The sequence below is a fragment of the Melopsittacus undulatus genome, chromosome 11 (genome assembly GCF_012275295.1).
Source record: "Melopsittacus undulatus isolate bMelUnd1 chromosome 11, bMelUnd1.mat.Z, whole genome shotgun sequence".
Taxonomy (NCBI): Eukaryota; Metazoa; Chordata; class Aves; order Psittaciformes; family Psittaculidae; genus Melopsittacus; species Melopsittacus undulatus.
The window spans coordinates 20,362,120-20,385,221 of record NC_047537.1 but is presented as its reverse complement, the minus strand read 5'-3'; the positions used below and the strand labels follow the sequence as shown (position 1 = coordinate 20,385,221).

At 39.9% G+C, this 23,102-nt stretch overlaps 1 protein-coding gene across 1 annotated transcript in view; it reads right to left on the bottom strand.

Annotated features, from left to right (window-relative positions):
* ANKFN1 (ankyrin repeat and fibronectin type III domain containing 1) overlaps positions 1-23,102 on the bottom strand; it is a 57,063-nt gene that overhangs the window by 8,290 nt on the left and 25,671 nt on the right. Inside the window, exons 5-14 of the mRNA XM_013128315.3 lie at positions 22,936-23,033; positions 22,421-22,511; positions 18,733-18,840; positions 12,179-12,278; positions 10,892-11,024; positions 10,205-10,321; positions 6,775-6,990; positions 4,513-4,679; positions 2,931-3,081; positions 1,000-1,168 (exon numbers count right to left, since the gene is read on the bottom strand). Coding sequence (XP_012983769.2) covers positions 1,000-1,168; positions 2,931-3,081; positions 4,513-4,679; positions 6,775-6,990; positions 10,205-10,321; positions 10,892-11,024; positions 12,179-12,278; positions 18,733-18,840; positions 22,421-22,511; positions 22,936-23,033 — 1,350 coding nt within the window. The remainder of the gene's footprint in view (positions 1-999; positions 1,169-2,930; positions 3,082-4,512; positions 4,680-6,774; positions 6,991-10,204; positions 10,322-10,891; positions 11,025-12,178; positions 12,279-18,732; positions 18,841-22,420; positions 22,512-22,935; positions 23,034-23,102) is intronic.

Here is a 23,102-nt window from a genome sequence, read left to right as displayed (position 1 = left end):
CCAGTGAGGACACAGTTGTCACTAGAGACCTATTCTGTAGTGGCTGTGTGTGTACTGACTCCATCAGTTTTGGCTTATATCTTTCTTCTCTTCCCCACGGCAGAGGGAAGAAAGATATCCAGTTTTACAGGCCAGAAGGAAACAGAGGAGACTAATGTGTAAGGCTCAGCAGTCCCCATACTTACAATATTCTTTCTAAGAAGAACTATTAAGTCTTTATGAGCTGTTTTTATGTGGAACCTTTCTTTTCTCTGTGGACCAAACAAGAAGAAATGAGAAATAGAGGAGCTTGAAGCTAAAGCATCATATGCCTTCTGTGAGACAGCTGGAAAACTCTGTTTTGGGAAATTCTTCCCCAGCCAGCAATGCTGTGGAACAAGAGGGCTGAATCTGCTGCAGTGCAGGATGCGCTCCCTAAAGAAACAGATTCAAGTCCAGTGCTTTGGCATTTTCCATAACTGCAATGGGACTGTCTCCTGCCTTTTTCCAGGAATCAGAAGGAAAAATGATGACCCTCACATGGGAAACTCCACTCACCTTTCACAAAGCTGTGAGGGAGTCAGACCTTGCAGATAGTCAGACTATCTGCAGTCAGAAACTGCATAAATTTTCCTCTACAGAACTAGTGATGATTCTTGTGACAATTTAGAGGGATTCTTTTTTGCATCTCCTTTCACACTCCAGCCTTGCTGTGTTGTGTGTAATTTTCTTGGTTCTGTTTTTATAGAGCACATCATCTTCCAAATAAGCTTCTAGACACATACTGGATAACTGTGGGCTTTGCTCTATGCTTTGCATTTCAATAACGATTGCTACAGTATATGCTTTAACCGCTCTGCTCCCTCTATAACTTGTACACAGTTATAGGTAGTGTTGTTGCCAAAGCCATCATGTGATTTATTGACTCTCCACTGGGACAAGGGGGAAAACAGATACAACTTTGTGATTTTATTATAAGGAGACTGGGTTAATATTTCTAGGTGAAGCAAGCTACTATACCGAGTTCAAACATCTGAAGAGGGAGGTTAAGAAATCCTGAGTGTGGGGTGTAAGGATTATTCTGTCCTGGGGCAGTGCAGACGTCGTCTGAGGCAGGGAGCAGGAGAAGAAAGGAGACATTGTGACCCAGTTCCAACACCTCCTGTGTATACAGACGGAAGTGCTTAGCCTGTAGAGGGACACGCGCGGGGGAAGAAATAGGAGAGAATTACAACATGGCACTTATATAAACAACACCCCAAATGATATAAAACATTAAAGAAAATTTGCACAACATCAAGCTCGGAATTTTTATAAAACATAAATATTTGGGGGGGGGGAGGCTAAATGTGGGTTCATGTCACTACATAAAATAAAGATTTAAAGCTGCAATGTTCCACATTAAAACAACACACACAGGCACAGCCCCCCTGAAAACAACATTTATGTTTCTTATTAGGCAGAAAATGATCACATGCCATGTGCTTTTCAAGATTATGATTGCATAATTATGTGAAAACATGAAAATGGATTCAATTAAAAACCTTTAAGATTCAATTTAGGGTTGGTTAAGAGAAATATGCAGCTCTCCCTCAACACAGCACTGAAAAGGTTTAACAAGTGCTGCAGCAAGAGAAAATGGCACACACAGGAGTTGGCCGGAGGCTGCTGTAGAGCTGCTGTGTGCAGCACTGCATTTTACCCTGGGCATGCACCAGCATCACTTCCCATTGTTCTGTTACCACCAAAATAATACAAATACATAAAGAAATCTGTTAAATTAAAAATGGAATTAATTAACACAGGAGTTTGGTCTTGAGCCATCAAAACATTTACAACTGTTTCACTGCAAGGTCATGTTTATGTCTATCTCTCATGTACAATAGATGAGCTTAAATGCTTGGCTGAGCTGCAGCCTAAGGAATATACTGCACATTCCTAGGTTAGGAAAAAAAGATACACAAAAGCTATAACCTCCAAGAATATACACCCTCATAGAGACCTGTACAGAGCTCTATTGAATTAGAGTGACTGACCACAAGGCAGCACACCATCTGTCTTAATTTTGGATTTACTTGAGTCTTACTTGGCTCTTCCCAGGCTAGAAGGTGCAGCACTGATGGATTCCTTTTTAAAAGCAAAGCCTAAACCTTTCAAAATCAAGAAATGTAGACACAGATTAATTTATTGTAAGGCCACATCTTTCTAGCTGCACAAACAGACCTCGAAGTGAATATAAAGATGATTTACTTCTTCTTTAAGCCCTCTTTACCCATGTAGACCAAAATAAAATGGAATTCATGTAAACAAGAAACAAACTCCTTAGCTTATTTTTTCATGGATCTTTCACATCATACATTATCCCCCCTGACTTTATTTATTCACATATTAATTTCTTGTACATGAATGTAAAGCCAGAAGCCAGATACCTCTCCTCACCCACAGCAATCTGGAGGTCTAGAACGATGTGGTTTAGGAGTGCTACGTTTGTCTGTGTGTAAAAGAATAGCAAAATGCTGTGTCTCCAGCAGGCTTTTCATACACTCTCACTGTTGCCTCCAGAACAGTTTATTGCCCTGCTTGCCTGGAAAAATACCTGTTTTTCTTTGCCAGCTGGGTAAAGGGTCTCACAACGACTAGTTTAATGCAAAAATGCCTCTTTGCACCTGCCTGAAGTTGCACAAATGCTAACAGATGCAAAAAATAGGAGCTAATTAAATATTGTCTCTTAATCCTTGCATATTCAGATACTCAGGAAAATAATGGGTTTATTGAAGATGTTCTTCTCACCCTCTTCCCCTTAGAATAATGGAATACAGAACTTCTCTGCTTTTCTTTTCTTGCAACCATATCATTTAATCCCTGCTTGCAAGTCACACAGTTTGTAGCTTTTAGTTGTATGCTTAAGAATCAGTTTTTAAGAAGGTGATAAATACCACAGAGGAAAATACCTGATGCAGAGGTAGATTGATCTGTTTAAGGAGAGCTTTCACTGCCATCTGGAGCTCATACAAGAACAATTGAGTAGGGCAGTCTGAAGTATGATCCATACTTTCCACAGATTCTGAGCCAGAAAGTGTTTGGATCCATTCCCACTCATCTCTGTATGTTGAGTCAAGTTAAAATTAGAAATACAACAAAAGTTCAGTGCACAAGCAGGAATTCAGTGTATGTGCATTTGGGATCTGTTGATAGTTTAATCCTCATATAGCAAAACATTCTAAACTTGTGCAGCCCTGATTGTTTGTGGTTAACAGTCTGACTTTGAGACGTGTGATTTTTCTAGCACATGTACATCAAGCTGAACATTCCTTGCAACCCTGGAAATCCAACTGCTTTAAAAGATTTCACCAAGGCTTCTCACTCCAGGATTTCTTTTTCACATACTTCATTCCTATCTACCACAACGCTTTCAGAAGCATGCATTGGAAATGACAACAGTGACAATTAGCAGGAAGTTTCATTTCTGCGGCAGACTCTCTTCCACTCACTGGAGCCAAAGAACTTCCTGGTTTGCTTGACATATATCCATTTTAGACCTGATAAACATGGGAATAATCTTTCTGGATCAAATCCTTAATGCACCCTGCCCAGTATTCAGTCCTGAAAAGCAGCCAGCACCAAACATTCAAGAGAGAAAAGTACAGGAAACCCCACTAGTAGATGAGTAATAGATGTGGTACAGTTTGCTCCTAAATAAAGATCTGATCTTAAACTTCAAGAGTCAGAGATTGGTATAAACTCTGAAGCACTTGGCTTTATATTCCTTCCAAAATGTTAATGTTAACTACTACATTCTGGATATCCTTGTTGTCCATGCAGACAGCCAGTTCCTTTCCTCATGCAAACTTATCAGCTAGTTGCTGAAATGATAAGGGATTAAAAAGCTCCAGAAGGTAGCCAATAAAACATGTTGCCCACTAGGCAAGGACCAGGCAGTACAAGTAAGTGCACTTGGCCAATTGAAAAGGGAAGCAATGGACAAAGGGAAAAATGGCCTTCCCAGAGCACAGCAGTTCAGTGGCTGATAGCATTTGTCTTAATACGTGCTTTGAATTGATGTATGTTTTCTGTGGATTAGAGAAACCAGGTATTACACAAGGAAACACACAGAAAAATCACTACCATCAACACCCAATGGTCAGGAGAAATCAGGAAAAAGGATGACATTGAATTCACTGGAGGCTGAATCTGTGATGCAGGCTATGATCTTCCTAGCAGATATATGGAAAATCATTACCAGTGTGCAGAATTTGAGTGAATTTGAGCGAACAACATAATACTATTCCTAGAGACCAATGGGCTCATCTGGATGTGTTCTAGATAGGCTTTCAGACTGCTGGAAACACACAAGTCCACCTTAGTTCAGTGGTGATCTCAGTGCTGGTACACACCTGAGCCAGACTTTGCTGGCACCTACAATTTTGCTATGGTAAAATTGCCTTAGCATTTAAATTTGATCAGTTGTTTTAAACTTGAAACAAATGATCTGTATAAATATATGTCTGTATAAATATGTATGTATTCACTTACCTGGAGACATTGCTGTTGTCTCGGATTTTAACATGACACAGGACATTGGGCAACTTCTGCAACACAAGCACTTTGATTTGATCCACAGAACTGCAGAGTTTAAGGTAACCCAGGTACAAGCCGGGAGGGAGGCGCTGCTGACTTCGTTTGTGGTAGGTGAGTATGTCCTATTTGAAGAGAAACAGTCCTACATAAAAATCTCATATTTTTTCCACATAAGGGGAAGTCTTTGGAATAAAAAGCAACAAATTTTTTACAGCCATCTTTTTGTTTCAAGTGTTCCCAATTCACAAAGCATTTAAGCATGTGTTTGAGCATATAAATAATCTCTGGTAGTTTGGATGCGCTTGGACAACTTAAAGTCATACACAAGTTCTCTAAGCTCTCAATGTTATGTAGGAATTGGGTCTAAAACCTGAGGTTTCAATCTTCTACAACGGTAGTATTTAAAGTAGCTTAAATAGCATCCACCTCTGCACACCTGCCTGGTCATTTCAGCAGTGAGCTGGGTCAGGGAATTGATTCTGCTGAAAAACCACTTGGTAAAGGAGCAGCCAGAGCAGTTCCCTGGTTCACATTTGGTGTGTAGCTGCACAGATGGAGTAGAGCAGCACTGGGACAAAGCTGTCCCTTGGGGAAGGTGGGAGAGAGGGAGCTGTAGAAGCCAGTACTGGCACCAAAGAAATCCCTTCAGAGTCCCAGCCTGCCTGTTCTGTGTCACCTGCTGTCAACAGGGAGATCTCACTGAGCACCACCATTGGTGGTTTGCTAATTTTAATTAACGGCTGTGTTTTCTGCACAAATGTCTTTACCAACAAACAGAGCTTAGAAAGAATTAATAATGGTGGAGGATTTACTGAAGCCAGGAGATGCTTTTAAGGCTATGTATAGCAGTCTCCCCAAACTAGCCTTAAAGTGATGTCTGCTGCCATCCTGAGAAATGTGTGCTTCTGCAGCGGGCGAGGATTAAGACACCTGGCCTTATGCCTTTACTCTTGGAACCATCAAATTATCTGCCAGCGCTGTACTTGGCTCTGACCAATGCAATTAGACCCTCATTTTCACAAGCACTTCATGAACAAAATACCCATTCGATGATTAAACAAGTAATAGAAGAAAGGGTGGGCATTAGATAGGAATGTGTAAACCACCAGGGGAACATTTTTTCCACTAGGATCTCTGTGGAAATCTGACCAGGCCTGCATTTTGGGTTTCCTAATATAAAACTTCTGCCCAGATTGACTTTTTTCTACACCTTTAACACATTTTAATACATTAAATCTAACATCGATCAGGTAAGTTTTACTGTCTTTTGGAAATGTTTTAATGTTCCTAAAAGCTGGTAATGTGTATTTTGATTGCCTCTCAGCTTCCGGTGCAAAAAACGCAGTCTCTGCCCAAGAAGGTGCCTCTAATTCAAACCTAACCATAGTAGTCATTGTCTAGTCGAGGGTGCTAAAGAAGGGACTAAGACAGTGATTTGTCTTGTAGTATTTTGGGTAACCATGCAACTGAGTTTTAGAGGTTGGCTACTGACACTCTGGGAGACATAGGTTGTTATTACCTACAGAAAACATGGATTAGTATTTAACATTACCGTTTAACATGAGTTTGCCAATAACCCTGATTCCTGAAGGGCTGAAAGCTCATGGCTCTCAATGATGGTAACTGAAGTAACTGTGCAAAGTGACTTCTAACATCAATCATTACCTTTTATTTTCCTAATTGTGAAGTGTATGGGCACGTTACACAGAAATTAAAGGAGGGCTATGGTCAGTAAAGAATTCTTTAGCAGCTATACCAGGCTCCAAGGAACTCTGAACCCCACAGAACAAGTTTATTGAGTAGAACAGTAAGGTTTTAAACCCAGATTTTAGTGTCCAAGGTTGGATGGAAAAATCTTACGGAGTGTAGAAATTGTGTCTGTATAGGTGCTTAAAACCATCCCAGAGAATTTTAAAGTTTTTTATATCCCTTGCTATGAATTCTATAGCATGGTTTCCCGAAACTGATAGAAACTACTATTCTATGTTAGGACTTTGAAGTAATTTCTTCAGAATCTCATGGATATTTTACATATTAAGGATCTGATCCCAGACCCACTGGAAGTAATATGTCTTTGCTTTCAATGGGAGGCTTGCCATTAATTTTATTGGGCACTGGATTAAGGCCTAAAATTCTACAAGACTCTTCCAAAAGTCAGGGCTCTGGCGCAGGCTTTACAAAAGCAAATAACATACAGTAAGAGAAGCAAAGCACTACCTGGATTGTTATAAGCAAGATGTCTAATGCTGTTGGCTCCTCTGGAGTTGAGAGGGATTTCCTCTGGCTTTGTAGTTTGGATACCTGCATCCATTTGCCATTGAAAAAGGAATAAAGACTCTCCACTTCTCTGATAGTCACTATCAGCATATTGCCATGTCGATCCTTGATTGGCTCGTAAAAAACTCTGCCTAGGTTGTGAGTTCCCAGCAAATTCTAGAAAACAAGCATATCATAAAACAAAAGTTATTTGTCACGTAGCAGGAGAGTGGTGTATGTTGAAACGTAATGTTGTGCTCACTGACGTGAGTCCTGGTGACTTCAATAACAACGAGACACACAATCTGTCTCAAACACTTGCCCTATATCATTTCATTTAGTGGCAAAAGGAACAGTTTTTCCCTAGCTTGTGCTTGTGGATCCTCCGACATATTTGGTTCAGCCATGTTTAGTCTAACATTTAGTGGAGAACAGAAAGACCATTATGACCCAGCGCCTTTGTAAAAGGAAACACTGCAAAGTAATTCACTTAGACAGAACTTCCTATTTTTCCTCTGTCTTCTAAAGATCAAGGGTGCACTTTCCAAAAGCACTCAGTGCTGGTCTATTGGAGACTCCTTTGGTATCAACGAAGCCCTTCTGATTTGAACTTACTGAAGAGCTAGGTGCTTATCTTCACCTCCCTGTAACCAAATGTTGGCGATGATACAAAGTTCTTTGTCTATCCCCAGATCATTCATAATGGATACTTTCAAGTATTTGCTAACTGTAATTTCCATTTTCCATTCTCTGTTTTAAAATTATTCAGATTATTTTCAGCAACAGAAGCGAGAGGTCCTCATATCTGTGTTGAATGTAAATAATTTGGAGCTAAACTGTGGAGTGTGTTTCTGAAGGAACACAAAAGAATTTGAAGAGACGTGGACCCTTTTACTTCAGATACCAAGAATGTGCTCGACAAAACCAGCAGAAACTAACAAACTCCCAGGGCAAAGCTCTCCAGGAAAATATGTGAGGATTAAAGAAAAGTAATTTTAAAAGGCTCCACATAAAATACATATTTTGGTCAAAATCCCTTTCCTCACACAGTAAGGCATCTGCTTATAGGTGCAAACACACTCAATCCAGTGACCAGCCACTGAAGAGATTCCCAGATGTCTTAAAGAAAAATGCTTGACATTTAAAATATGCTCGTTACTTTGTGACTTTTCAAGAGATCTACAGTGAGCTGGGTAGGTAGGGAGGTAGTTTAAAATGAGAACTTGAATTCACAATGTAGCACATTGTATGTTTAGGGAAGTGCTGTACATTAACTTAATGACACTGTAAATGGATAGATTACCCTGAAATTATTTATCTGTACTTAGCAGGCAATATTTACTTATAAACTGTATTATTAAATTGCTTATAAATGCTAGGTAGTCAGCACAGTGACTGCCCTTTACGTGGCATACATAACTTAGTTATTTTAGCCTTATGCATCCCTCTCCAGGGCATACTGTTGATGTCTGTACGGCACCTTCTCTCTTCTTTTTAACTGTTCTGCCTTTTGAGGTTAGCCCCAGTCACTGATTAACACTGGGTGTCTTGAATATACATCTTGTTTTAATCCGTGTGCCCACAGGTGGAGCAGACCATGCAGGTAGATGTTAGCCATCTAGTTGTCAGATGAATCACTGCAACATATGAATGTGCCTAGGTGAAAACAAACAGTTCTTTACTGTCACTGACTGTATATTCTGAATGGCATTGCAGCATAAAGAATGGAGGTACTTACTAATAAGAATATGTGACTAATTCATATACTAAAAATTCATATACCCTGCTCAGCCTGGCACCCCACCACTTGTGTTTTTTTTGCTTTAGTTGTCTAGTAGTAACAGGCAAAATTACTGCCCTGTTGTCTCTGAATCTGCTGATCTAGTCCCTTAGCAGCTGTGTTGTCACTGATCTTTTCCATTCTGTCCTGAATTCCTGCAGAGCCAGTCTATTAACTGCCTCAATAAAATGTATTCAACCATATAAACTTTACTGAGATCTTTCCATTGGTGGATCCCATTAGGCCACACACCGTTAGAGGCTGGCAGGCCGGTGACAAGCCCTGTGCTCATCAGAGGACAAAGCTAGCAGAACAAACGTTAAGGACGATAAATTTGCCGGAGTCAACAGAGCAATATACCACATGGACACATTTGCTGGATCTCTGTGCTTTGAGTTCTGCTCTTAACATCTCTGGTAGCAAATAATAACACAATGTACTAGAAACCTTGCTTATCTCCAAGTGCATACTAGCAATGCTCAGTTAAAGGCAATCAGCACAGGGGAATGAAACTGAGCTAACCAGAGGAGCTTGTGCTACCTAAGCTGAGCTAACCACACCAGAGGGAATATTCAGCAGATATAGTTAAAACTTTCTCTAGTGACAGCTCAAACGACTGACAAGCAGCTGCTGCTTAACACAGGTGGTCCTCCAATAAAGGTACAGCAGGCTGGCATTCCAGATATTTCGGGATACTTTGGGGAAATCAGTCCCGACAGGTGGTTGCCCATGAAGGCTACTCTCCTGTACAGCAGGCTTTGCCAAAAGATGTAAAACAAACCCCACACGGATATTCTTAATAATGGCCACAAAGTATCTGGGTTTCATAGTGCTGTAAAACCAGCTTATTGCATCGGCTGGCAATAACAAGAGGGATGGTTGTGTGGCTAATACATGAGCCAAGCAATATCAAGGTCTTCATTAGTTCCATGACTGTACCATAGATTTTTCTGGGAAGCTTTGGTGACTTCATTCAAACAAAAGGCAGGAGAATGCAGGGCCTGGATATGCTTTTTGTATGAGATTTATGCACGCATCTTTTTGAAAATGGATCTTCCCACAAAAGTAAGAATTTCATGAAATTTCAGCTTATCATGAAACCCATTCTTCAAAAGCCTTATAATACATGTTGAAATGTTCTGCTGAAGAGAGTGTCATTGTTATTTGCATATGGAATAGTGAACTGAAACACAGAAAGATTATGTGACCTGTTCAGTACCACTCAGTTTGTGTCTGTAGCACAGACTGGAACAGAACCAGCCTGAGTGTCAGTGCTGTGCCTTGGCAATGTGATATGAATAGTGCACACAGTGCTGCTGCCCTTACCACTGTGCTGAGGGGTCAGCACAAGACCTGTGCACCACTGAATCTCTCTAATCTCTGTCTTTAAGGGTTAAACAGGTCTCTGTTAGTTCTCTGCACAAAGGTACATTTCACCTTAAAAAACTTTGCAGCTCAGTTAAGAATTCAATGAAAGATTCAATTTTACTTCCTTGCTAACAATCCACAATAGCATAGCCATCCTGTTGGTCAGTGAAGTTCTGCCCCACAAGCTGTACTTGAGCAGTTTGTAAGGCATGGGTGAATCAAGAAATATGCAAAGCAACCAACCTGTAGCTGAGCTGCTGCTGAAAGCATCTTTTGCCTGGCTTGAAGTGCTGTTGATGAGGACACGGATATAGACATATTCTGCCTTAGCCATCTGATATCATCCCACATGCAAGACAACTGCAAAAATATATCCAGTTTAATCAGGTTTTGTTCTCAGCATTTTACAAAAGCAGAAATGAAACTAAAAGCATTTTGGACTTGGAAAAACCAGTAGCTATTGCTCATTTTGAGTGTCTGCGGGTGGCAGTGACTTGCCTAGATAAACATGAAACAGACTGAATCAGACCCAGAAGTTGTTCTGTAACCATCATGCATCTATTTCAGTTGCTTTTTGGAGTAATGTGTAAAACTGATTTACTGGTTTTTGGCCTATAAGGAATAGTGTGAAGATATTTTGAATAACAGCATAGCCATAATACCAACTTTACATTTTCTACTTATTCCTTTAAGCTTTTCCTCTAAATGTCCATAAACCCTTTATGTACCCAAGTAGCCATCACTTGTGTAGGCTTCTACATATAAGAGTTAATTGTGCCACTGTCAGTGACCCAGTCAGGATTTAACCCATGTAAATGGTTTGTTAGCTTTTTAATGACGTCATTTCTTACATTAGAATGATGAGTTAAGGCCTGTGCATTACCAGCAACAAATTGGTAGAAGCAATACATGAAATTAGGCTCCTGTTACCTTTGTGAACCACAGGAAATCCTGCATAACTGAGCTACTGTGGGAGTCATCAATTTCCACAATTGGGATTTGATCTTCATTGGTTACTAATAAATTGTCTTTGTAAAAAAATATAACAGATAAGTAGAGTCCCCTGAAGAAAGAAGGAAACAATTATTATCAAACACCTTTCATGTCTATTCGCATCCATGCCAAATTTCAGTCAAAGAAACATAGATGTTAAGTTCCAAGGAGACAAATCCAATCATCTGGTCTTAACTTCTGTGCTGTGCAGATCATGCAACTTCAGTCAGTGAATTCTGAAACCCATTTGGGAAGCTTATCATGTTAGATGATGTGAGACTACAGGAATCTAAGAAATTATGAATCTGTGCAAGCCACTGACATCAGCTTTAGTAAGGATTTTGCCAGAGTAAACAGTACACAATAGAGGCTTTATGCCCCTTAGAAATCAGAAATTTTACTTAAACTTTTTATCATTAATGGGCTTAGTTCTGCCCTCCTTTGCTTCACAGTAAATCTAAAGTAACTCAATTGAAATCAGGTGGGTTATTATGGATTTACATTAGTGTAATTGAGTGTAATTTGGCCAGCATATCTCCAAACTGTTTATAGAGATCATTCCTTTCAATATTTACCCTTGCAATTAGTTACATACGTTAAGTAGCTGCCTTAGGGAATTTAAAGGCTCTGGAGAGCTCTTCTGAAAGAATCAAACTCTTATCAAAATAGAAAGAAGAAAAAGCAACTGAACTCCTGGCAATGAAAAAGACATAATCCAGCATAAGCAGCTTCCGTGTGCTAAACCAGATCGTCACGGTTGAGGGTTGTTTGGGTCACACTGCGTTGCAAACCTAGCTAAAGATGTTGGAGGATTCTAGATGTGTTGCTTGTTGCCAGTGGACTATTAAAACATGTTACCTGAGCTCTGCATTTTGTATTATGAATGAAATAAATACCATAGTTTCATTACTGAGCAGCAGGGGCAGTGCTTCCAAAATACCTCAGAAACTGTCCTAGTGTTTGAGCAGAATATTTCACTCCGCTGCAATTCAAATCCATTTCCAAGAGTAACAATGAAAAGATTCTGTTGATTTCAGTAGGAACTGGAGCATATTTTCCTATGAGCTACACTAGTCTTACATGTTCTTATCAGGTTCATTGTGATCAATCGCTATTTCATTGCCAGTGGAATATTCACATATATTTCTAAAGTGCTTTTTGCTATAAGAGCAACAACTGCTAGCTAAAACTTGGTATGCTTGGGAGATAAAATGAATGACAAACCGTTTCAGAGTCTTCACAAACTTGTTTGATGAATGGAAAAGGTGCTTCAAGCTTCTGGAAACTGATTGCTTGCGACCAGCATTCTGTAGTTTAGAGCTTTCTAAAATGGAAAATAAAAAGCAAAACAAACCCAGCACCTTAGTTCCAGTTAGTGTCTCATAAAGAGCCTTTGTCTGTTGAGCCACAACACTAAATTTCAGTCAGGGCCCACTGTATTCCCTTCAAAAGACAACATTTAGAAACATGCTCAAATACAACCTTTTGCTTATATTTTCAGTATCTCAGAGTTATGTAACAATAAGTGAGTTTCATACTTGCAGCAAACATGGACTTGATAAAAATATAGCTTGAACCACAACTGCATACTCTAATGTTCAGAATGGATATGAGTTATGCAAGTGGCCTCAAAAACCCAGGAAGATATTCAATTCATCAGTAAGCATTTTAGGGTGTTGTAATTTCTTAGTTTCTGTCCATACATAACTTAAGCTTCTAAGAACTGAATAACTGGCAGCCACTAATACCACATCATCACAGTGACCTGAGTGAGAGCTTTAAGGAAACAATTCATCTTCCTCTATATCACATTAAATGCGTGTGCTTTTGCTTGGATATTTCCCCCCATCACAACAGCTTCCACTCACCTGTATTGTTTCACAGCTTTCACAGTTACATTTGCTCCCTAGTCATCTGGAATCCAAGGAAGAAGTGTTCAATTCATTTGCTCACTTATTGTAAAGCTGAGACCTGCTGTGTGCCTGCAAGGATCTCTGGACCAGCTCTCTCAACATAAGAGTTTTATGAAGTCAAATCTTTTGCCTAATATTGTAAAAAATGTGGTTAAATTTTTATACATTGTGTTATTTTTCACTGTGATGAATTTATCTTAATGTCTTTTGTTCCCTCACTCATGGCCTGAGTTTCCTTGTAAGCCAAGGAAAAATCTCCCAGTGGGAACCGGAACTCCCAAGCTCTGTGGAGCAGCCGTGTCCACCTGTGTACCTGTGCACAGATTTTGGAGGGTATGCCAATAGATGGCAGTCAGGAACATGCAGGATTGTGTAATGTAAAATGTGTTGTCAGTTGTTGTCCACTTATGGCATTTAAAAGGAATGGGTGCTTAAAGCTGTTTGGGATTCTTTTGCATTGTCTTTTGCAGTGTCCCTCCTGTCTAATGCTGTTGTAAGGGAAACAGATGAAACATTTGATTTAAAAAAGGAATTAATTCTTCAGATATTTACTGTAATCTGAAAAGAAAGACAAAAGGAAAACTGAAACCGTTTTCCAGGATCTGACTCGATTTGGATGAAGCACGGATACCCATCCAGCCTGAAGTGTGAAACGTGTTGAGGGACACCCTTCTCCAGTGGGGAAAAAATACATCTCATGAATAACCCTTTGCTGAAAGCTGCTAATCAGTCTGCTTAGGTGCTTCCAGAGTAACATATTTCCCACTTATCTTCAGTGCAGAATAGGAGGTGTCTGTCTGTGTCTCCCGAGTGAGTTCTAAGTTTGAACATTTAAAGAACATCTAAATGTGCTATTGTCAAAACCCCATCTGTGGAAGTGCTCAACATATTTTAAATGATGAATAAATTTGCACTGCAATTTGCACATTGAAAACCACAGAAAGAAGACACATTGTTAGCAATAATTACCACTTTGCTGAACAGTAAGTACAAAGAGAACAAGGTTCTATTGGGGGGTGAAATCATGCACGATGTATGAGACTTATTAGATCATCAAATCCATTGTGTTTTCAGTGCAAACTTGTTCTCTGTGGCATATTCTCCACTGCGCTGTTCAGTTTAGGTTTAACAGACTCATCCAAAGCCATGACTGCTCCTTTGGTGCAACTGATCTTTGCTTTCTTTTCCTTTAAAAAAATCCATTTGTTTTTCTATCCATACCTCCTGAGATAATTTCTATTTTACTGTGACCTTTTTTGGTATATCACAGTAATGGAAAGCAAATGGTACATGAGACCTCCTGTCTCGCTGCTTCCTTCTTCTGAGGTTAAGAACAATTTAGGAATATAAATTTCATTCTCATTATGCAATTTTTATTTGCTTCTCTATTGCCTCCATCTCTATGGAGGGAATGGAGGAGGAAATTGCTGATGGCAAAGCAACATAATTCTGTATAAAGCACCCAGAGACTGCAGCATTAAAATAAGAGGGCACATTACAAGTGAAATATACGTTATTGGGCTATTCAGTGGTTTGGGTTCAGTCCACAGCTTTGCAGAAGCCAACAGCAAAAGAAACAGTGTAAAACTAGATGGAGACTGTAAACTCCTACATTGCTATTGGCTTGTTTTACAGTATAGTCTGTCCAGAAGCCAAAAACCATGGAGCTGAGATTAGAAGATAATTTGGATCTACAGGAAATAGAACTTTGTCTGTTATTTAATTAACTAATAAATAACATAGAGTAACCTTTGTAGAAATGCACCAGTAACAACATCAATAAATGATACAGCGATAGAGCTGTGAGCTCTTTTAATAGATTCTCAGGAGTGAACAGATAGTGGCTGAGATTGGAGAATTTCCAGTGATGAGACTTAGATCAGAAGTGTTCAAAGCTGGAGTAAAACAGGCAATTAACTACAGCATTAGCAGGTTTTCTCTTTCAGGTAGAAAACAGAAATGCTTCTTTGCAGTTCACTTCAATAAAGGAGATACTTAAAAGAACATAAGTCGGCTGTGGAAGAGTAAGAACGACGTTGCATGCTCAGGCTGCCAGCATGCATCTGGGATCTCTGCTCTAGAGGAATGTCTGTTATGCCGTGCCATTTCTCTGAGGAGGAAGATCATCTGGAATTCTTTGTCCTATCACTAGACAAGCGGGTGCCTCTCCTCAAGTGGGGCAGATGTGAAGTGTATGGAAATGGAATTACCTCAGTGCAAAATCATCCAAGATCTCAGCCCCACAAATCAGAGGGCATGTGGAACAGCTAAATATCATTTAGGGTGACCCTGAATAAGGAAGTAAATTAGCACAAGATGAACTAGATCCCATTGAAATCCTAGTGGAGGGCATAAAATAGGGTTGAGAGTTTTCACTACTTGTGTAACCTTATGTAAATACATCCAATAGCTGGAAACTTTCAGATGAATTCAAACTCAATTTAACACTGCACATTTTTAGCAGTGCAGACAACTGACGCTGGGATAATACACATGGAGATGTAATTTCACACAGAAGGTAGAGGCATAAGTAGTGGCCAGACACCTAAATAGCTCGAGACCATGATAGATTCTGTTTTACCTCACCTCAAGGTGAGATGTCTTTCACAAGACAATTCTGTATGTCATGAAGCAGCTCTTAGCATGACAGTCATTGGGAAGTATATTTTGGATTACAAAGTCAAGCACAGGAGCAGAAATTGTACCTTTTTTATTCCCTACCTGAACTTCCAAGTCTATGGCCTGGTTTTCAAGCCTGATTTTGTCTTTTCTCAGAAATAACTGTAATCTAAACTCTCTAAATGCCTGGTGGAATCAAAGAGCCTTCTCTTTGTTAAACGCAATAAAACTATGTGCCCTGCTTGTGAACCAAATTATGATTAGAACATTTTTATTTCACCTCTGACTTGTCTGGTAAAATACATTTCAACCAAATTTTAGAAGGAAAGTATCTGGTCAGCATTTTACTGAAGAGTTGGGTTCCTTTCTTGATGAAGCATCACACAATTGCTTAATCCACTCAGAACTGTTTAGGAAGAATAATCTACAAGAAAATAATACTTAAAAAATACATTTGAAGTGTTGCCAGGACATACAATTGTAGTAACTCGGTTATGATAGTCTGTAGCATGGTATTATGAAGACAAATGGATGACTGTTGTTTGTAATCATCAGGGTTTTCCAGAAGATTAAACATATGAAAGCAAAGCTTCCTAAGTAATTCCCTAGGAGATTTCATCATATCACAGAGCAGGTTCAAAAGCAACAGCTGATATAATTCCAAAAGCTCTTAAACTCACTGTACATTCCAGTGTATTCTTCCTGGCATTTCTGTAAGCTTGTTTTCTCTAGCGGCTGCAATGCAAAGCAGAGGGCAAAAGGCAGGCTGCAGTGTGAAGCCTGAGCGAGCAGGCTTGGGCAAGGGATCTGCCTGGAATCTGGGCAATTCACCCCTCCCAGGTCACACTGGAGCTTTAGCACACAGCCTGGCTTCTCTAGCTCCTCTGTGTTCGGAGGCTTTTGCCTGTGTTATCCGAGTAATGTCAGATCTTTCACCCTCATTTTTATCACAGTCTCTTGCATTCACCCTCCACTCTCCTTCAACCAGCCTGAACAGCATAAGTGTGATACCTTACAGAGTAATCACTTAGTGAAAAACCAAGGTGCCAGGACACCAGGTTTGAATCCTGTCTCTGTCTTCACCTAGCTTTTATTCATGTAGAGCTGAATTCTGCTCTTATTCATAACCCACAGCAAATCAGTGGCTGTAAGCAGATTTAGGGATACCCTACGAACAATGTCCAGCTATTTCCATCTCTAAAACAACTGAAGAAATCAGAGGTTAGAATATTAATGTCTAATCAAAGGAGAGAGAGGTAAAGAGAAGAATGGTAAGGAACGGATAAATGCCTGGGCAGGTCCTCAGCTTGTGTATCACAGCAGATCCTTGCTGACTGCTATCCCTGTCAGTCCAATCATGCTAATTCACGTTAATGAAGAATGCATCTCAGACCTCTCTATTATATGGAGTGAAAGCCATTATTTGGGTTTGTCAGACATATACAGTAGCTTATCTGAGATCCTTGATTAAACTCCTCAGATTTCACAGAGATTCACCAGAATCAAATTTCCGAGTCAAAGCAGTGTCATAATTCTTAATTTTCTGTGCACTCTTTGTCTTGATTCTTTACCAAATTACTGAAATACAGGGGATTGACATCAGCCATATATTTAAGGCAAGTCCCAAAGGCCCTTCTATTATATTACAATCCTGATTTATCCAAAATATACTACTGTGTAATGCTAGCATTACAAGCAATTATGAGATTTTTATTTGGTTGGAGGCAAGGGCGTTGCTCAGGCTGACTCCACAGTGTAGCAGTGCCACATGTAAGCTCCCACATCCTCCTTCAGACATGCAAGAAAACGTTCTGAGCGAAACAGATTTTCTATATTGTTGTTATTTATTATTTAAGGAAAGGGAGTTAGGAAATCAACAACAGAGTTGTCTGTGCTTTGCTTGGAGACTGGGGTTGATTTCTGGAGCAGGGGAATTTTATAAGAACCAGGCATTGGTGTCAGATTCTCAAAAGAAAGGCTTTTCTGCATGTTGTTTGTAACTGCTGCTGTTCTGCTATGTCACTAAACCAATTTATACTACTTTCTGATATTCCATCACTTTTTCCCTGTTTACGAGGAAGGTGACCTGAAAGACCTGAGATGTGCACAAACTTCCGAAAGGGAAAACTGTACCATGGAAAAAGAGACTCCTTCAATAGCATGAAGAACTGTGTAAGGGATGGAATACATCATCTGTATTTTCAGTAGCAAGGCCACCTGCAAGTGATAATGCTTGTATGAATTTTAATTAGAGAAACAACATTTTCTCGCAAGATCTCCTTTCCCTTTCCAAGCAACCCAGCTGAATACTGTAAGTTGCTATGGTTGCAGTGGGTTGTTGCAGACTGTGGATCATGGTGATAGTGACATATTTGCACGTAAAGAACAAAGGCTGCATCTTTCTGTTTCAGCCAGATGATTTTAGCCCTATGTATTTCTATGACTTTAAATCACTTGGTGCAGCTTTACATAACAGTCATACTGTGGGAAGAAAAATGAAAACTTCATGGTAGTTCAACTTCTCTGTTTAAAATAAGTTCCTTTGCAATGAAGCATTATTCCAGTTAGAAGTTTATTTTAAGAAAATAAATAGTACTTTTCAACAACCCATATAGAACAGGAGTTTTTATATATGCTTTAAAAAGAATGCCAAGCTGTTGCCTTGGCTCGTGAGCTGTTAAAGGCACAGTCTGTTTCTCATGAATGAAGAGCAAAAAGCTGGCTGAGATTCTACCTCTCTCCTAGTTTTGATCTATTCTATTTGAAAATGTAGCAATCTTATCTTCCCACTGCATTGTGCAAGTATTTTTCGTTGGCATCACATCCACTGGAGTATTTAGTGTCTTCCATTTGGAGGCAGCCAAGTCTCCTCTTGTGATCCAAAACAGTTGTTAAGTCTCAAAAGTATTTCTTTATATGAAAAAATGAGGGAGATCCTTGAAACACTGGTGAAATCCCATGTGAAACTAATTTGTAGGAAAAAACCCAAACCAAGAGGTGTGTAGGGTACAGAGGGAGAAAGGCTGTGTCTGTGTGCGTGTGCATTGTAGCTTTCGGATGTTTTCATCCGACTAATTTCAAGGGTTAAGAGCAAGATAGTGCACTAAAGTGATTCCAGATGGGCCAATATTAATATCTTTCTTTTCCTGATGAATGAGAAGGTATGACCTAGTTAGAAAACTGCTAAAATTACAGGCGCCAGAGAGGCTTCAGCTGGTGCCCTACCACATAGATATTCATCCTTACCTCTGCAATTATGATGCTGATGAGCTGCTCGAACCTGCTGAAGGAGGCGTTCCAGGGCCTCAGTGTGTCCCCTGTGCCGAGGTTCTCTTCCACTGCAGTCTTTCCAGTCTGTTGAACAAAGGAAATAAACAGAAATGAAACACAAAGGTGCAGGAGAAGGTTTTAAAACCTTTTCTTGCCTCTGATACTTCTTGCCTTTAGAGGATTTTTACATCTGGACATGCAGGAAGAAGTGGCAGTTGTTTGTAAGTTTGCTGTTACTTGTACGATAAATTTCCTTTGCTTTGTGCCAGTTGGGTAATTAATCATAATGATTATTAACAAAGAGCTCACAATCAGCTCCTAAAAGCTCCGCTAGTGACTGACTAGACAATGGCTATTTCTCTTCAGTACATAAGTGGTCTCTGTTGTCGCAGGGTCAGAGCTGCTCTCAGCCCATACCTCACTGACACTCTTGGTACCTCAGGAAGATCACACTGCTGCTCTTCCGCTTGAGACCCCAGGAGGTTGAATGACTCCTCTACAGTTATATAGGAAACTGATTGCAGAGCAGAGAAAGAGCATCTTCCTACATCCAGAGCTAGCTCTGCAGCCAGAGAAACATGCTCTGAGTGAAATCACTTCTGAAAACCTGCTCTCAGCAGATGCTTGAACAAACGCTGGCGATTCCTGCCCTGGAGCACACGCTCTGCTCAGCACTGCACTCGTGAGGCAAGAAGCTGCGGTTTCTGTCACACATACCTCCAAAAGACTTTGTTTTCACTCATTTGCTGCTTGCTACAATCTCAGTCTTCATTTTAAGGAGCAAACAATCTTATCACAAATAGAAGGATGAAGCTGTGTGTATTAGAGAGGAGCTTTGTAATTCCAGATTTGCTTATTTTCATACTTCCCTTAATATAAGAATAAAGCATTGCACTGGTTTCCTGACCCAAAGTAATGGTGGACCAAGGTATTAAGAGATCTGTCTGCAAGGGAGACATGTTTCCATCTTGCTGGCATAGAGGCTGTGTATGTATTCACAGCCACCAACAGTTTGCTCACTCACTAAATATACAGATCTAGTTTCTAGTGCAAGTTTGGAGTCAAGCATTCCTTCCAATAGGCTCACTATGCCAGGGATATAAATATGTATTTGCTGTCATTTAATAGAGCAGCTAGAGTAAGCCCCATGAAGGGGTGGAAAGAGAAGACATTTGCTATCCCTATAGCCTGTGGGCAGTTTTAACAGCTGCAGAGAGGCTCTCCTGCATGTTGTATGGTATTGCAGAGATCAAGGGCTGACTGCATTTATAGCTCTGTGTGGGGACACCAGTTCTTAGATCCCCTGTGAGCAGCCAACCTCAAAGTGCTTTGGTGTCATCAGGCTGGTAGAGGTTTGAACAACCTCATGATTCCTCTGTTCCAGAGGTTTCCAAACTTTCTGATACCCTGGATTGCTGACACCCTTAAACATAACATAGAATTCAGACTAGCATCCCTCACAGTCCATCACTCATGTGCTAGGGAATAAGCCTAGAAACGCTACTGCCTGCTGTGATTTCACAGACCAGCACTTTCCAGGCTACTGTGTATGTGGAAGAAATGGGAGGACAGTGGCAAGCATTGACTGTCACGCTACACAGATGAATCTACAAGGATGTCACTTTGATGCTCTGGGATTGGAATGGATCAGGATTAAGCCCTGGGGCTTTAATTTCCCTTGCATATTCTTCTGGCTGCCGTTACAGACAGCTTTGTAGAGTATTAACGTATTCACATTTAATTTTTAGCTTAAGGCCGTGTTTTGTTATGCAACACTGGTATAATTTCAAGTTGCTGCCTGCTTGCCAAGCACAAGTCTGCTAGTTTTCAAAACCAGTGGTGAAGGCAGTCATGTGGGTAAAGCAGTTCTGTCCCCAGTAACTGCAGTGATAAACAGCATCTTGTCTTTCAAGCTAAAATTCTGATGTTATTATTACTTAATGAAAGCATTTACATTTAAGCTGTGAGGGTCTCACTTGCTGTGAAGCTCAAGCTACTAAGGATACTTAATGAAAATACCCTTTTCTTGCCCAATATCTATATGCAGTGAGCTAAGTCTGCCTAATCCTTCTGTGTTCATCAACAGAGAAAACATACATATATAACCATGAATAAACATTTCTCTTTGCCATAAACTCATAAAAAATCACATATATATCAAATGATGCTCCTGCTTTCCTACAGGGAAATCCTAAAGACTTGCTACCTTTCAGAGAAACACCTCCACAATGATTATCCCAGGAGCTTCAGAGTCCCTGAGACACAAAACATGGGAAATGAGCTATATTCTCTGTATAGTTTTTGTGTTAATCCACCGAAATCTGCAGGAGAACTTCCCCTGCATCCCAAGGCTTTGGAACTGGCATGTATAGTCAGATTTCAGGTTAATAACAGTGGACAAGAAATAGACAGGGAAGACAATGCAATATGTTCAATCAAAAGTGTGTCTCATACAAAGATACAGCCTTAAATGCCACCTGCCTTGCCAGGGATGCCCAGTGCTTTGGGGATGTTTAGTTGAATAACTACCAGCTACTGCAGAAGAGTCTGCTGCTCAGCTGCTGTAAATGTTTGGGTTGTGGGACCCAATCCTGTATAGATATACCTGACTATAGTCAAGGTAATTGCATGTCACTGAGTTATTCAAAACAACCCTGAAGCAGTGAGTTATCCATGTAGCCAAGAGCAGAATTTTGTCCCAAGTTTGTAGCACATTTTTGTTCCCAAACAAAATATTTCTTTAGTCTTGTTCTGGCTTTATTCTGGGATAAACAAGAACAAAATTGAAGCAAGATGAGCTAACGGTACTACAAGAGCCTCATTTATCCAACCTTCTCCATTATGAATAGGTACAGCTTGCTTTATTTCTTCACATTAGCATTCAAGGTTATTAAATTGTTATGTTAGCCTAATAAAAACTAATGCTAATGCAATAAAATGAAAAGTCCCACTTTACTGCATTATCAATACAGGAGAAGCTGTCATACGCTGAGCCAGTTTGGCAGTGAACAGAAGTCTGGAAAAGCAACCAACAATACAAGGTCATTAGAATAGATTAGAAATTACAAATGAAAAAACATACTCCTAATGGAGTCTGAGAAAACAGGTTTGAAAAGAGACATTTTGGACATGTCTAGACCATCTTAGTGTATACAGGCTAGATTCTATCAACATGTGTGTCCACACTAGAGCGTATTATACACAGGATGCTATAAGAACAGTCCAGTGAATGGGATCTATAATGCTACAAGGAAGAATACAAAATGACATATGACACTTGTGTTTTGTTTCTACGAGTTCAGATTCACCTTTTGATCCATTCATGTACTGAGAAATGAGGTTCCATATAGCAGAACTCTATTAAGAGAAATGAAGGTTAAAATGTTTGTCACTTTTTCTGAAGTATTAGTGACTAGATGACAGTATTCTGTCAAAGGACTGGAGGAGACTAGCAGATAAGACATGTAAATATACAGAGGTGATTATTGTGGTTATTTCTCAGGAGTGGAAGGAGCTGAGTTTTATTTATTTATTTATTTCACTGCTAGGCAGCATTTAAATTATCCGCTTTGGAATATTTGTCTTTTTCTGTTATTTGAAGACAGAATATTTTTACCAATCAACATCACTAATCAACCTAGGAGGGCAGACAAACTCAACCTACTTGAAGGAGAAGCATATTCAGGAGTAGATTTGCGTGGAGGTCCCCATCCTCTCATGTTGTATGCTGAAACACGGACATAATACCTCTGGCCCTGCAAAAAAGAACCATACAAAAATAAATAATGAAAATGATTGCCATCATCATATGTGTTCCTGGAAAAAGTGGAAGAGAAAGAACTATTATTTTAGCTGCTGGTCATCAGAGTCAGATCTAGATTTTCCATGAGCCTTTGATCTGCTCTAAGATTATGCTGTGATCTAGAAAACAGCATCTTTCACTGCGCTCTTTTCTGATCTCCCCTAAGATGACATAAACCAGTTCATGCTGTCTGTCTATTCCTTTGTGACTTTCAGATTATGGATGCCAGACATATGATGTTTAATGACTGGAACTTGTTGCTTGAAGAAAGGCACTCTACAGTTATTGCCAACAGGCAGGGAAGCAAATAATCAGTGCCTTTGTATCCCTGGGGCGGCAGGGGACATTGAGACCTGAATGAGTCCTTTGGCACATACCGTTCTGAGACCTGTGATGGTGCACCTCAAAGACTGAAGATTATCCATAATTATTTCACCAGCCAAAGGAGAAAAGTCTTCTGAAGAGCTCCATTCCACTAGGGAACAAATAGCAGGAGAAAATAAAATCAAATACCAGTCCAAGAGAGGATATCAAAGTACTCAAA